This window comes from Myzus persicae, unplaced genomic scaffold, assembly GCF_001856785.1.
Source record: "Myzus persicae strain clone G006 unplaced genomic scaffold, MPER_G0061.0, whole genome shotgun sequence".
Lineage (NCBI taxonomy): Eukaryota > Metazoa > Arthropoda > Insecta > Hemiptera > Aphididae > Myzus > Myzus persicae.
This window is the reverse complement of record NW_019100847.1, coordinates 389,264-406,430: the sequence shown is the minus strand read 5'-3', so window position 1 is coordinate 406,430 and position 17,167 is coordinate 389,264. Positions and strand designations below refer to the sequence as shown.

Here is a 17,167-nt window from a genome sequence, read left to right as displayed (position 1 = left end):
CTCGACGACTTCACGACTCTTGATTCTAGTTTCTCCTCTTTTTTTCTCTCCCTCTTTTTGTGTTCTTTTTTTATAATCAGAAAATATACACTCATCGCCAGTGTAGCCTGATCTGACGGCACTAAATTTCTCCGTAATATTTTACGACGACCACAACCGTGAATCGAGCGGGCAACAGTCCGTCAGCCGTACGACAGCTTTTCGAATTTTTTACTCTCTTTATAATCGTTCAACTGTGAACTAAGCAGGGGCGTCATTTCACATTTTTTCATGGGATGCAAAACCAATATTGAAAATCTTAAGTAATACCAGTCACTCGTATGGTCGAGTCATCCCATGAATTTTTTTCAATACACTTTTTATGTAAATGTAGATCATTTTATAGAAATTATAGTATAAAACAAATAACAATAAAAAATAACACAATATTAGGTATATGGATCACCACAGCTAATTTTTCAATAATCAATTAGATAATATAACTGATTAAAACTGTTCATCTGATCAATTAACGCTCTAAAAAAAAACTAAATTACCTAATAGATTATGATATAAAAATGTGTATAAACCAAATAATATAATAATTAAGTAATGTATATTTAAATATAATAAAATAAATTACAATTTACAATAAAGGAAATCTTCCAGATTTTAATTTAGCAAAACTATCTACTACTTCATTAAGATCTAATGTATCAGCTTCTTCCTTTTCAGTTGCAATTACCATTAAATCACTTAACCTTTTATCTCTCATAGTTAAGCGCAAATAATTTTTCACTCTTTTCAATGTAGAAAAAAAGCGTTCATTAGAAGCAGTACTAACAGGCAATGTTAAAATAATCGTTAAAATGTTTAAGGTTTCTACAAAAGCAGATGCTAGTTTAGATAGCATTTCTGTCAGTGTTATATTATCAGGATTAATTTCTTTTTTTCTTTGAGTAGTGTTTGGATGGAAGAAAATTCAGAAGATAAATATATAGAATTAATTTTAAAATGCCTATAATGGTTAAGAAATTTTTCAAGATAAATAGAATTTGAATTTAAAAAATGATTACTGTTGGAGTTAAAAATGTCCATAACCATCAAAATATCATTATTAGTACAAGAAAATCGTTTTTCTATTTTAGCTACAAATCTGAAAAGCAAAAATCAAAAAAGCATAGTATAAGCATTGTCAAGCAGATAGAATAAGGTGTAAAAAAATCATTGTAAAATTAACATTATTACTCCTTTCAAAATCTAAAATATTATAATATGTGCATGAGTGGCGAGCAAGTGTGTCTTGTGGTATTTTGTATTATAGATATTTATTATATAAATATGGAAATTATTTTAGTAGTTCGACATGATAGAAGCTTCTGATGTATCACGTTTTTTATTCATCTTATAAAATATATAGAATATAGATATTTTATCAGGTGTTTAAGTATAAAAATTCAACGCGTGTCACGATTCAAGAACGACACGGACAGTAATAATATAAATATATAGTATATTAACTATGTTCAAAGGTTCAATACCATATTTTTTATAATATTACCACAGTACAAACCACTATTAAAAATATCTATTAATATATTTAATCGCGATACAAACAAGAAACGACAACACGACAACGGATGACTATGGAGTAATAAAATAGTGGGGGCCCCGCCGCCCGCTAGACGACACTAACGAACCCGACTATTTGAGGCCCCGCTGTAAGTTAGTAAAATAGTAACGGTTATCGACGTTTTATCGTTATCTACACGGTGTAGATATCATGTTATATTGGTGATCCACAAAATATTGTGACAAATCAAAAAAAAATTACAAAACTATTGTTATTTGTTTTATAATTTTATAAAATAATCTACACAAAAAGTGTGTTTAAAAATATTCATGGGATGCATTTGCATACCCTTGCATCCCACAAATGACGCCACTGGAACTAAGCACGTCTAATTTATACATTGTACACCAAACCAGCCATACTCAACCTGCGGTCCCTCCAACGATTCATATGTGGCCCGAACAGAACTCATAGAATTAAAAAAAAATATATAAATTTCAAAACTAATATTGTTATAAATATAATATATAACCAAACAATCAAAATTTGAACCAGAATTTTGGAATTTAATGCCAGGAAAATAAAAAACCCAACAAAAATGTGCCCACTTTTTGATGATAATGATCACATCAGCATATCTATATTCCATGTGAAACTTCATATTCAAAAATGAAATATGCAAACAATGTGTACAGAAATTACTGATTCACATCTTGACGACTGTTAAGAGTAGCATGAAGCAACTACAAACCATCTATTATTATTATATCCAAAATAGTGACAAAACTATCTCAATATCAACATTCACACTAATTTAAAATTAATATTTAATTTAATTTTTTTATAATAAATTTTTTTTAAAAAAAAAAACAAATTTTATGCAATGTACACAATATATACATTTATTTTTTTTTTAATTTCCGTTCAATTCATTTCGACTTGCGGCCCGCGTAATATTTTAAAATATTTTATGTGGCCCAAATAAAAAAAAGGTCGAGTATGGCTGTACCAAACTATTAAGTCACAAGTTTCATGAACTTCGGTGTATTTTTAGGCCCTTTTCTCGGTTTCACAAATTTACGAGGCAAATAGTAAGTACTCAACCTTAGTTAACTTAACCCAAGTATTATTTATTTATTATTTTGATATTTAATCGGTGATGACCTAATACTACAATACATGATACTTCTCACTACATTACAATTTGGAAAAAAAAATAATACTTATTAGTCTTGTATAAATATGATAAAATTTTATAAAATTTAATATTAATATCAATAACTCCTAAGTGTTGCTCTCAGTAGTCAGAAAAAAAGCCACGACAAAAACGACAAAAAAAAAAAATAAGTGTGGGGGATACAAAGGAACTAAAACATATTACTCATGCGTGTAATATAAATACAATAAACCCCCTTAAAACGGACCCCCTATATGAAGGAAATTTCTTTACAACGGAAATTAACCACCTATAACGAATCCAAGTCAAAATATTCAATTTTAAAAAGTAGAAAAAGGTTTTTATAAATAAACACAAACAGTTTAAAACGTCGGTATACTCAAATTTTTTTTTAAATAATTCAACTACGTAGTCATACGTAGATAATAGATTAGTTGATAAGTGGATTCTACTATATTTTCTAATAAAAATTAGCTCAAATTTTTCAGAAAATAAATAGATATACACAGAATTTGTGGGTAGATTTTGTTAATGTACCTCATAGATTGTAGATACATTAAGTGAACTATAGAAGCTTTTAGCTCATGACAATAGAAAAAGATCTAGAAACTAATCTGGTTTCTATATATTTCTATTATATCTCCCCCCCCCCCCCCCCCCAATCAACCATTGAGTCGAGCTTTAATTTTTGTCGAAAGCTAAAATAATAATCACTGACCAGTGACCAACCATTAAGAAACCACCAGAAAAGTTACCGAAGTAAGTAGAATGGAGTTTTTAATTAAAAAAAAAAACACATGGTAAAATACTAAAATCAATACACATAGGTACATTCATTTGGTACTATAAAATACTATTGCTATTATTATAGAATTAACGACTGATTATCATTGGTTAATCATTTGAATTAATATTTTATATAATATTATATACCTACCTATCACCTGTCGTTGATTTTCTTCAACTGCACGTCCGTTCTATTCACTATTTAATATTTCAGTAGGTACTTCAACAGCTATACGGAATATAGATTATAGTACTAATAATAAATGTATTAGAAATAATAGGAAATAAATAATAATAAAGTCTCCATGACTCCATTCGCCAATCACCAATAATAAATTAATAGGTAAAAGTACTTATACTAGTTAGACTTATTGCATGGTAAATTTGCTTAAAAAAAAATTAGTAAATTTGTCATATTACAGGTTTCTGGTGTCTGAAAATTTTGGGAAAATATATTATTAGTGTCATAAATTATTACATTTCTATTATTATTACAACATTACTGAGTACTGGTACACATATTGAAAAATATGATCAAATTAACTTCTGCGTATTTAGATCCAATTATTATACACGTACTTTTGAGTCATACCTTGTTTAAAAAAAAGTGTTCAGTCATATAAATACAATATAATATGCTATAATGCTGTAATAGTGTTGATCTGTTCGAATTGCTAGAATCCGTTCCACCTATGGACTATGACTCATCAGATGTAGTTTCTATAGTAGCCAACCTATAACATGGCTACAGATCACTAACGGAGTGGGAGGAAAATATTATAACATACTAAGGCACATAAACTCAATATAACATGAAGTTTTACATTCAGACATCTAGTGTGGAACGTTTCAGTGCACCAAAATCTTACGATTCAGGAAGTCGTTTTTTAAACCAATTACCATTGTATACCTATATTTTGTAAGTACATCTAACATAATTAACTTTTACGTAGTATACTTTATACTATTACTTAGTAAGTTTAATGTATAAATGAAACAATTTTTAATATTTACCACATTGTACCTACTAATATATAGACATAATAGTATAATACAGATCAGAGATGATAAATGTATATTATTTTATGTGTAATTTTACAAGTAACAATAATATGCTGTTAATTATTTTCAATTATATTGGGTAGGTACTAGAATTATTTTTCATTAAAATATTTTTTGATTGAAAACAGTAAAAATGCTACTTTTTAAACTGTAGTATACGCTGTACAGAAATGTTGGTCCATCCTTATTGGGTTGAATCGTATGTTTTTGTTTTAATATTAATACTACAATTACCTGCGTCTCAATAGTTGGGTCACAGTGGTCAAACTCTTTGTTTTTTTGCTGTATTGTTAATAAACAAAGCTAGTTATCTAAATTAATATTAAAATAGGTATAAAGGTTAAACAAACACTAAAAATATTACGCATTTATAAAATTATTTTCAAAATCTTAATGATTGTACCATTTAAATAATGAAACTTGAAAGAATACAAATATTAGGTAGGACGTAGTTATTTTATCATGCAGATACAAACCTATTATACATAATATATTACAGTACTTATATTATAATATAATATTATACATTTATACTAAGTAATTTTGTATGTATTTTGTTTCTGATTACTAATCTTAATATTTAATAGGTAACTAAAATGTGTTAATATTTTATAGATATTTACGTTTTACAATTATGGGGCTTTTAAAAATTGCTCTTGTATTGATGGTTAGCTGTTTATCACTATACTCTGTGAAATGTCATTCATATCATTTCGGCCAATGTCCAACTCTTGAACCAATGGCTGATTTTTCAATGGATAAGGTAAGTCATATTTGTTTTCAACAAATTACCTACTATAATATAATTAATTAAACCTTAAGAGGACGTTACACGGACATGAGTTGTCTCCGTCTTACAAGTGTGGAACATAGCAAATTTTACGCTCAGCAGATCACATTTAGCTTAGTTAATTTAAAAATTAGAGTGAATTAACCTCTTATAAAAATTAAAGCCAAGATTATTATCCAGAGCATTTCATGAACTTTTTATTATATTTTAATTTTAAAGCAAATTATAAGTATTTTAAAATTGTAAATTGTTTGTACATCCTAGAAAACTCATAACTTGCTTTAAAATTAAGATATAATGAATAGCCCATGACATGCCCCAGTTAATAATCTTACCTTTAAATAATAATATATCAATTTGAAGTATACATATAATTGGGTAATAGTAATAACAACAATAATAATAATTTTTTTAAGTTTCGGCAACAGAGGCCGAAGTAGAGGTTGTGGTACTGTAGGGTTTTGGGACTGTAGGGTTTCGGAACACGTGTGTGAATAATTATTATTATACCAGATTAAATATTACAATATAGACTATCATGTAAAATTATAGAAATATAAACAGTATTTTATAATTTATGGAGTGCAATCGAAGACTTATCTTTATTCTTTAGTGGTTTGCACTTTGAAGTACTAATACAGCGAATATTGATATTGATATGTTATTATATTAATAATTACGATTTATGAGGAATGTTGACAAAATTTAAATTATTATGATAATAAAAACAGTAATTGAATAATGTTTAAAAGGCATACAGCTAGTATAGATACTAGCTAGTTGTATCCGGTATTTTACCCGTACATAGCTATAAATAATAACTTATAAGTTATAATTAATAATTATGTAGTTCTATTATTTGTTGTAAATTTCAATTTCAAATTTATCACTGATATAATTATAAAGTCTACTTTGATACACATGTAAAACATTCATCGCTTGTTCAACGTTATTTGAAAAAATATTTTGTCAAAGTAAAATTCATGAAACTTATGCAGTAGCACTACATATTATTATTATTATTCATATCATATTCATTTTTAAATTCATATATAGGAAGGTATATTTTAATTTATGCTTATATAATAGTTATTGTCTCAACCATTGAAAAATGTTAGCGAATTTGCATATTTTTTTTTTCGATTAACTGTATTATATGCACTAACTCAGATATAGCTGCTACAAGGGTATCCACTGGAATTCGTTTAAGGTGGGGAGTTATAATTTAGTTACTTGTACAGAAATTACGTTTTGATATTAAAGTATATTTGGTGCGTACTAGCATCAATGACTATGTTTATAAATTATAGCATGGAAGATCAAGCCATGAAACTATGTCATAAATTATATAAAGTATCGAACTATAATGTTTGTATGCTCAATAGTCAATAGTAAACTAGAATTATATTATACCGAGGTCCAAGACACCGAGTCAACAATTCAAATAATTTGACGCTTGGTGAATGGAGACTGATGTATTTGTATTATATAATTTATAACTATCTTTATTAAATTAATAAAATTAGATTATCATTGTTGTACACCATTTACAAGTATGATTGCGTATTAAGTATTAACGTATGTGTAATAACAATACAATGGGTATTTGAAAACGTGTCAAAAAGCAATTTAGGTATCTAAAATTTTAAGAATACCTACAACATAATATTAGTTAATATTAGTGTATATACTTTATGTCTTTATCAAACGAAAATTTTGTTTTTGTTTAAAGCATTATATTTGCATACTTAAATTATTAGTTGTTTAACTTATCATTTATCAATTTAAATTATTCATATAGGTGATTGTTGTATATATATTTTTCAGTGGTGGCTTGAGTCTTCATAACTCAAGGAGCAAGTTTATAAACAACCCACCCACCCCAACAACTACATTTACTAGGACCAATATAATATTTTTAGGTTCTCCTTTAGTTAAATTTTTCATTGACTTTTACAATTTATGATATAGATACATTTATTTTTTACTTGAATGCTAATTCTTCTGTTATGATTTATGAATTATAAATAAACCTGTTATACTTAAAACATTTTGTTTTCCGAATTTCGGGCCAGTCGCTCCTAGTATTCTTATAACAAGTCACCCCTGGTTATATTGCATTATAATAAGTTTATTAATCATCTAAAAACTATATTTTAGTACTTAGGTACACTAATTTATTACACTGAGTAGTTATAGAAGAACCATACAAATAAATCTACAATTTATTAAATCGTTGTTCTCTCACTGTTTATCACAATTTGTTTTTGAGCAAGTATATTTTCGTAACTATTAAATATCAATATCTTCCACATTTTCTGGAATGCTGAATGGTTTAAAATAAATATTAGTTCCAATGTACTTATTTGCTTTTAATTATTACTTAAAAAGTAATATAAATGTTCATAAACGTAATAAGACACTGTTAACAGGGTAGTTATTACCACTCATGGATTAAATAAGTAGATATTCAATTGAAGTTTCTGTACAAACAACTAATTGAGAAGGGCTAATATAAATAGAAGGTTGGAGTATTTTTTTAATCACTGTTTCCCAAATTTATTACCTAACCACTCTAACTATCAATCGCAGTAACTATTATTAAGATTATAATAATTAATAAATATCAGGGTTATATTATGTTTATTATTTATTTTTCCTTTTGCCCATTGATTGGGTCCAAAGTGTTTTATGAATTATAATTATTATAAATAGATACAATATATACATTTTAGTTATTATTTTATTTTATTTTTTCAGCTTTTAGGAAAGTGGTATGCTATACAAAAAACATCAACGTCAAGTCGGTGTCTCGAATATAACTTTGAAAAAACAGGCGAGCCCAATGCATATAAACTAGATCAAATGAGCGAAAATTCTATAATTAATGTGGCAAAATCCAATAACTATCACTATGTTGGAAATTTAAAAGCAGATCCTAGCTTACCTTCAAGAATGATAGCTAATTTTCCATTAAGTAAGTAACTGTTTTAAATGTATTTTAGAAAATATTGTATAATATTTCTGTCGAAAAAAAAATAAAAACTAAGTCTTTTTTCAAAGAGATATTGTTAAAATATAATTTTCAAATAATTCAAATTTATTGATTTTACACAATCTAATTAAAGACTTAACTTTATATAGTACTATATAATTGATAGTTGATACACAATATTTTAAAACAAAATAGTGGTTTGAATTAAATCAAAATATCTAAAACAACTCATACATATTTTACTCTCGAATTAACCCCATCAGGTCCTAATGTTACCCTCTACTCCATCATAACCCTAATTTCTCCAACAGTTAAATAACTTGGTATAGTTTTAGACCAACTTGGGCTATATACATTAAATCTATATGGATTTCTTTTGAAATACCTACTGTCTCCGCATGTCACAAACTCTACTTAATTATTAAGTATTACTGTATTGGTAACCCAGCCTAACTATGACTATCAAACAACTATTGTAATAATATTACAATTTTATCAAATTTTCCTACTTTTTTTCGACTTTTTCGAAAGTAGGTAATTACTGAGAAATTTCTATTAATTACTACTACTATTACTAACTTACCTATTAATTCAAAACTTATCCTCTTTTTCAACATCTGGTAATTGGTGTGATATTTTACATTGTATATTTTATTATAGTCATATCTTAAATCGTATTATAAATGCACAACTGATAAATTGAATTATTCATTATATAGGTATCGATTGTTATTATAATACTGTCTGACTAACAACGTAATTGAACATAACAAGTGGGAATTATGCATTTATATTACATTTTACAAATGTTACGTTTTTAGTAATTTTTTTTCAATTTTAATTTTCTTTGGAGCTGGTTAGTTAATTATCGCTCGCCGTACTTGGTCACCACTGTTCTAAAATATTAATTTATAAAAATATCTACAAAAAATAGATCACTTTAATTATTTTTTTTACCTGTCTAGTGCTTTTTATCCACTTATCATATATCATATATTATACCTATAGATATATGCTTATTGTTTTAATTTTATCTACCTATAGATTGTATAATATTACTTCTAAACAAAAGATTTATATTAATTTAGTGTAAAAACATAAAATATTAAGTAACTCATTACTTGAATTACCTGTTATATCATATAAGCATAATATAAATATTGTATATTAAATAAATATTAGAAATCACAATCAATGGTTTTAAATCATACGAAAAATTTCAAAAATATCTCAATTTTTGTTTCAATCTACAAAAAATGATTGAAAACCCTTTTCAAGTCGGGACATCATAATAAATATATACATTTTTACTTATATAGGTGTTGCAGGAAAAGCGTCGTTTGTTGTTTTTTCAACGGACTACGTAAATTACGCCGGAATATTTTCTTGTCAAAAAATACCTCTCGGTAATAGACATTCAGTGACGATTTTATCTAGATCGAAAACATTGGATAAACAATACGTAGATAAGGTTAGTTAATTGTTCACTGAAATAATCTATCAATAATGTCTAAATTAAGAAAATATAAGGTGAAGATTTTTAAGTTTCTGGCAATGGCATACAGGTGCTTTTTACTCATTTAAAACCTACTTGTCTCTATTTAAATCAATTACAATGATTCCTTAAAAAAGTCTGCTTTCCTTAGAAATACCAGAAAAACATTTTTCAAATTTGATCGATAAAAATGAGTACATTCTGACCTCTAAGCAGTCTAAGCTTTAACTCCTTAACTGTATAGGAACTGACTACTATATAAATGAAAGTGTAATAACGACAAAACCTTATTTCAGATGCGTAACCGCATTGCTTCGAGCAACGTAAATCCATTTGACTTAACCATCGTTGATCAGAACAACTGTTCACATCTCAACACATCGATGCGCGTGGAAATCAATGACCAAACATTCAGTTCACACAACATTGGTCAGGCGGTGCGCAAAGTAGGATCGAAAATTGGTGACGGTGTCGAATACGTGATCGAAGGCGGTAAAAAAATATACAAATCGGCGAGTAGTTCGGAAACCAAGGATGGTCCCAACAGTGAATTCGAGTTGATGCCATAGATTAATATCATAATAAATACTTGCATAACAATATATAGTTACTATGTAAAATTATTTTTGTTGTAGTTAACATTCAGGAATATCTATTTGTATTTTATACCTATATATAGGTACGGCTTTACCTAAATCACAACAAATTTCCTACGACTGATTATCAAAAAGATTTTAATTTCGTTAATTAATAATTTTTTTATTTTACTTTAAAAAAGCAGTTTGTATATTAGTTTTAACTTATAGGTATGATTTTAATTACTTGATTATTACTTTTATATTAATATACATCGATATTAAATATTATACAAAATTTGAGAAGTATATTTTGTTATTTATTTTAACAGTTTATTTTTTATTTTTTATTTCGAAATTGTATTCTTTGTTTGCATCGTTTTTTTTTATACATTTTAGTTAAATTTAATGTAAAATTACCTATTACAAAAATTATAGAGGATAATATGTTTGAAGGTATGACATATCGGTTTTATATTTTATTATTATTTGACTTTGTATTCGATTTTCAAAATAAAAATAAAATTTGTAAATTTAAATGATTATGTTTAAATTGTTTTGAGACTGTACCTGGAAAAACCGATATGCCATTTCCTCAAAAATATTATTCTCTATCGATTTTACACTAAAGTTATTCAAAAACTAGACATAATAATTCTGCGAAAATGTGTTTTGTCGATGTTGCAAGTGAGCCAGAGAGAGAGAAAACAAACACTGTTTGTTCTGACATCCTCTTAAGCAGACTTCGCTTATGCACTTTAAACTGTGGTTTATATTTTATATACAAGTAAGAGGTTTGTACATAGTAAAATAGTCATATCATGGTATTCATATAAATAAAAAAAATGTTTATTTGCAGATAAACAAGAAATTTATTAATTTCTTATAAAGTTAATATTAGGTATACTATAGGAACACTTTAAAACGACAATTTTAAGTCTATCATTAACATTCATTTTAAATAATCATAACCTTAATACACGTTTCAATACCTATAATAATATTTCACTGTTTTTCTGTCCACTTATCTGGTCATCTTATCGAAAAAATTATGCTATCCACCTGTTTTGCATCGGGTGGTAACTTTAATTTTATCACCTAGATCCCCGACCAGCTATTCGATCCCCATCGTTACCTAAATATATTTATTGCATTTTAATCTCAGATATATCTGTGATATTAATCAACCTATTATTTTACAATGAATTTATACCTTCCTACACTCATTATTTCGAAAAGTTAAAACTATTTTGAAAGTGTTCTTTGCATATCATTATTATCATTTCAGAACGAAATTTCTGAAAATAATATATTTTTTTTACTATTATTTTATTGTTATCGTATTTAATTTTTTAACTTTTTTAATGACACCATACATTTGTAATTTTATTTTATTAAGCAGAATATTATTCGGAGTATTTCAATTTATAAAAATCAAATTTCGGACAAATAGTTCATTAGTTATAAGTACTTATAACTAACTAAGTAGGTATTTAAAGTTTGGATTATCATAGTAGTGCGCAAAACATTTTGCGTGTATCACTCTACTCAGTTCTTGAAACTTTAAATACTTATAAAACTATATAAGTAATAAATCATAACTAATGAACTAATCGTACAAAATTTGATTTTTACTAATTGAAATACTCCAAACAATATTTTGCTTCAGAATATGAAATTAAAAAAAATGTGTGATGTCATTCAAAAAAATTAGACTTAAAAATTATATAGTTAAAAATAGTAAAAATATATTTTCCCAGAAATGATTTGTAGTTGGTACTTTGAAGAGATAAAAATAGAAAATTTTCATAAGTATTCGAAGGTATCGAGGAAAAACATTAAGATATAAACTGGAATTTTTACTCAAAACAACTTTTTGACCAACATTTTTTTTTTATAGTTTTTTTTCCATAAATATCGATTAACTTTTTTTCACCGGGTCAAAAAACTTGGCAATACAATAAAAGGTTTCTAATGAGTTGTTATTTATGAAATTAAGAAAAAAGTTCATCGTAAATTCACAATCATTTTCTATGAGCAATGAACTTTTGAAGTTATTTTCACAAAATTTCAACTTAGGGTTCTACGCCAAGCCAAAAATACATTCCTCAGACTTTTTTTTCTCCAACACTTTAGTTCCAGAGTTCACGATACTTTTTACCTCTCAATAAACAAATACCTATCGTCCAGTCCGTTCAGACAAACACGATTAAACGTAACTGAGTATACTCAGCGCATTTTAAGATCTTGACCAGTCGCGCATCCTAAACAACTTCCTCCACCGCACCGCTCACCATAGTGGCAGTTACCGGTTTTGTATACGGAACGCTTCGTGTGTCAACAGAGAAGTGCACGTGGTTATAAAGAAATAAAACTCACTCCACCACACTGTATAGTCGATTTTATGATGGCGCGGCGTTGCACGGGCAAACCACTACAGCACAGTGTATGCGGTTCGCATTTGGAACGGCGCTGTATAACTGTGAACAGATGTTTGGGGAACCAATGAAAAATCGGCTGCGCGTAGCCGACGCTAAACGGTCGGCAGCCCGGTCATGATCTTAACGTGCGCCGAGTATTGAGTATACACCTATCTATGAAATAATATATTAACCCTTCGTTTTGATAACATACAGGTAATAAAAAATAGAGGCGCCAGACCGACGCGACAAATGCGAAATTAATTTAAATAGTCTAGACTCGTTTTATCGCGGAACTAAAATGTGACAACTGACAACGTATACATTTCAGTATAAACTTCTAATATATATTTCAACTGTAGTATATAGTCTATGCCCTATGGCCTATGGTATAATTATGTTTATCTTCTTGGTATTATTTTCATTTTCTGTTAAAACATCATTACATACTAAGTCAACAAGAAAAAACCCATTATTAATATTGTGTGTTTAAAAACATTTTTTCTATTGAAATTTCGGAGAGAAATCATGGCCTTTGTATGTAACATAACTCACAACTTCACAAGACTCAAATGCATGATGTAAGTATGTAATATTACATACTTGAATACTTCAAGTCCGAAGAAGTAAAGATAGGTGTGTTTAAGACGAAGTAGTGGATACAATAATAAGAGAGAGGCTGAATAAAAATGGATTTAAATTACTCTGTAAACATTTAAAATTTAGATAGAGTGACACAGGTATAATTGGATTAACTCTAAGGGATATACACCGAAGTAGGTTAGATTGATAACAATTAGAACCTTAGGTTATAGAATGTTAGAAGACATAAGCGTAATCTGGGGGTAAATTCTTAGGGAGGGGGGTAGTCTGTGGTAAAACTAAAAATCTATAATGTATAGGTATAAAAACGAGGGGCTTTACCTCATTCCAATAAATCAATTAGTAGATATTATAGTTAAAAGTTAATTTTTTTTTAACAGACAAGATTGAAATATTAAAACAAAAAGTATAAAAATACAAAGATCAAACACTTAGAGGTACAAACAGCATATACATAAAACAGTAATAGATTTAATTTTGACTTATGAGTTATGACCAGGGGCAAAAATACACTATTGCTCCATCAGTTAAATATCTGAGGGGGCAGTTGTCCCAACAGTTTGAAAATGTCTATAAATAACACAAAAACAGTTATATATTTTGAAAATAACATCATGTATGCAAAATATTCATAAAAATGTCATATAATTGGCAAGTAATTATTATGGATATTCGTTTTTGAATTAATAAAATAACAAAAACGATTGTTGAAAACTGACTCTACGTAAACATCACCATATGTTTCCTAATATTTTGCTCTTTTTACCCTCCACCCAGCCTATATCGAAATGACGAGGAACACTTGACACTTACTGTACAACAAGACAGTTACTAAAGGGTATTTATTTGCTTTTAAAATTATTTCGTTGGTTTACTGAATTCGACTAGTAGATTTATTGGGTGAATCCAATACATTTTTTGAGCATAACTAACCACAGTTAATGTTCTGCAGATAATAACTTTTGAACTTAAAAAAAAAAAATAGGTTATTAGTATAAGGTAAAGTGATAGACATACCCAATTATTTCTACACAGATCTACTATTAAAACTACAGCTATATATAATATATAGACATATAGTAGATATATTGTAGGGCCCAACGATTTCCTATGTCGAGTGTCGACTACTGTTTTCTAATTAATATTTCCGAAAATTATTACTGTATCAATTAGCTAAATATTCATTACAAGTACGTATATAAGAATTTATATTTTTGTTTTCATGAATTCAGAGTAAAAAATAAACATAACAGTTTACACACTATCAGAGACGGTCAATGTTAGTATACAAAAATAATATGTAATATATTCAGTACTGTATATAATATGTAAATATTTCTAAGGTTAGCAGTTACGTTATATCAGTGGTAACTTTAACTTTATAAAGGCAGGAAGTAGATGGAGGATAAATAAAGTAAGCCATTAGCCACATTTTATTTTTAAATAAACCGTATTACCTATATATAAGAATTTTTCAATTTATGAATCAGTTATTTGACTAAGCTTGACTCATTGAAACGGAATTATTTAAAATGTACTTATAATATCTAATGCAAGATCCAATCTACAACATATTTCTAATTTAATTGTTAACGATATGTCGATGTCTATCTATTATCAGCAATATAACAGTTATATAGGTACCTATTTATAATATGACTTTATGCATTAATATTCACAAAAATCTTGAGTAGGTATGCTAATATATGCAAAATAAAATGTTTGTATTTAGAATGGCTGTGACTTGTGATTTGAATTAGATTTCACTAATAACCATGATTTCTGATTAAAATGTATCAACAAGCAAGATCGTTCAATTCGCAGCCCTGGACTAATCTATTAATTTTATAACATAACATACAATATTGAAGACCTTAATATATAATATTCATCTTTTATGTTTGTTTTAGTTGACTTCCGGTGTGCACAACTACTGTGAAATGTCAATCAATTCAGAGTTACATTCACATTATGTATCAAGCCATTATTCTAGATCTCCAAAAAACATATTTTATTGATCATAGTAGGTACCTAGGTACATAAGAATCATGAGATAACATAATTTGATTATTCCATAAATTAAATTGTGTAAAATACGATGTAACTATAAAACATGATATTTAACAAAGTGTACACTTAAAATATTTACATGTTCCTATGTAGTAATAATTGATAAATAATGGTTTTATTACAGTTTCAACAGAATGGTACACAATAACCATACATTAAAAGCAGCGGAACATGAAGTACCTAGGCAGAAGGTATCTATGTTAATAAGAAACAACTACTTGTATTATGTTAGTAAGGTGAAGTAGAACATACTATTAATCTTATACATTTTTATACACACCCCTAAATAGTAAATAACAAGTGATGAGAAAGAAAAAAACTATAATATGTTTATTATAATATTATTCAACTATTTGATTATGTTTAAAATTATATCACGCTGCTATTTTAATGGTAAAACTATAGATACCAACTACCAGATATAGGTACTAGAAAGGATTGTCCTCAAACCACCAGAACATTTTCTCAGCACACGAAAATGTTGTAATTTTGTAAAATGTATAATAATAAATAATATATTACGCATTATTATTGTTATGTATCTCAGTGGCCGATCCAGAGGAAATATTCCTTTAATTACCCTCCCACCTACCTAGTTACAGCGTCCAATTACAAACAATTTGTCTTAAATGAATTTCAGGTTACTGTATGTTAACATAAACAGTTTTAAGTTTCATGAAAAATTTTTTTTTTACATAATTTGATGTCATTGCAAAACTACATTTATGAAAAAACAACATTTTTACAATTTCGTAAGTTTTTACTTTTTTGATTCTTAATTAATTTCATACTCCCAAGAAGAATGTTTCACGCCATACTTCGATGCATATATTAGAATTAAATTTCGAATAAGCAGTTAATTAGTTAAAACTCATAAGCGTTTCAATATTAGATGATTGGAGTTGGTCCACAACTCCGCTCATCTAAACTTTGAAAATTGAATACTTATATAAGTTACAACGGAATAAGTAACAAAAAATGTCTACTGCCATTTACAAAAGTCAAAAAAATGATGTAATAAAAAAACTTAAGACTTTTCGGAATTATAAGTGAAGAAACTTAAATCTAAATGTATCATCCTGTAGAATCGAATGAATATGCCATAAATATGGTATGAATACACACGCAACCAGACAATATCAAAATAAAATTAAGTTTTTGCGGTAATACCGCACGCTAGAACACGGAAATCACTTTAACGCCACCGACTCGGGTTTGTGCGTCATTCGGTACAATATAATCGTTATAGGTGGTACTCGTCGTACAACATAAATATATTATTATGATCCTCGTGGTTTTCCACTGACGTCGTAGTATATATTTTTAATTTATTATTGTATATAATATATATAATTATACATTGTGAATAGCCTGCACTAGGTGAGGACATCCGCAGTGGTGCAACTAGAGTTGGGGGTGCTACAATTAATATTATTGAACTCTGTTCCTCCTTTATACACCTCCCGACATCAAACATTAACAATATTTAATTTAACCATAGCTCATAGGTACCTATGCAATAAAACTTAATACGCTTAATACGCGTTGTTATCAATTGGTAAAACGCAAAAACCACCTGTTAAGATGCTTATAGTTTTTCTTTATCTAATCGCGATAAGAAGTTCTTTCGATCATTAAATTT

The 17,167-nt window shown here is 27.7% G+C and overlaps 1 protein-coding gene across 1 annotated transcript; it reads left to right on the top strand.

Annotated features, from left to right (window-relative positions):
• Nucleotides 1-4,305: 4,305 nt before the first annotated feature.
• Nucleotides 4,306-10,494, top strand: LOC111026425 (apolipoprotein D-like). Its single transcript, XM_022304516.1, has 5 exons — nt 4,306-4,434; nt 5,193-5,340; nt 8,128-8,344; nt 9,682-9,833; nt 10,154-10,494. Exons 1-5 carry the CDS (start codon nt 4,328-4,330, stop codon nt 10,424-10,426), a joined length of 897 nt encoding a protein of 298 aa, XP_022160208.1. The 5' UTR covers nt 4,306-4,327; the 3' UTR covers nt 10,427-10,494.
• The last annotated feature ends 6,673 nt before the right edge of the window (nt 10,495-17,167 follow it).

Coding starts and splice junctions, on each gene's coding strand:
- LOC111026425 (XM_022304516.1), top strand. CDS start 4,328: ATGAAGTTTTACATTCAGACATCTAGTGTGGAACGTTTCAGTGCACCA. Junction 4,435..5,192: donor CCATTGTATACCTATATTTT/GTAAGTACATCT, acceptor AATATTTTATAG/ATATTTACGTTTTACAATTA. Junction 5,341..8,127: donor CTGATTTTTCAATGGATAAG/GTAAGTCATATT, acceptor TTATTTTTTCAG/CTTTTAGGAAAGTGGTATGC.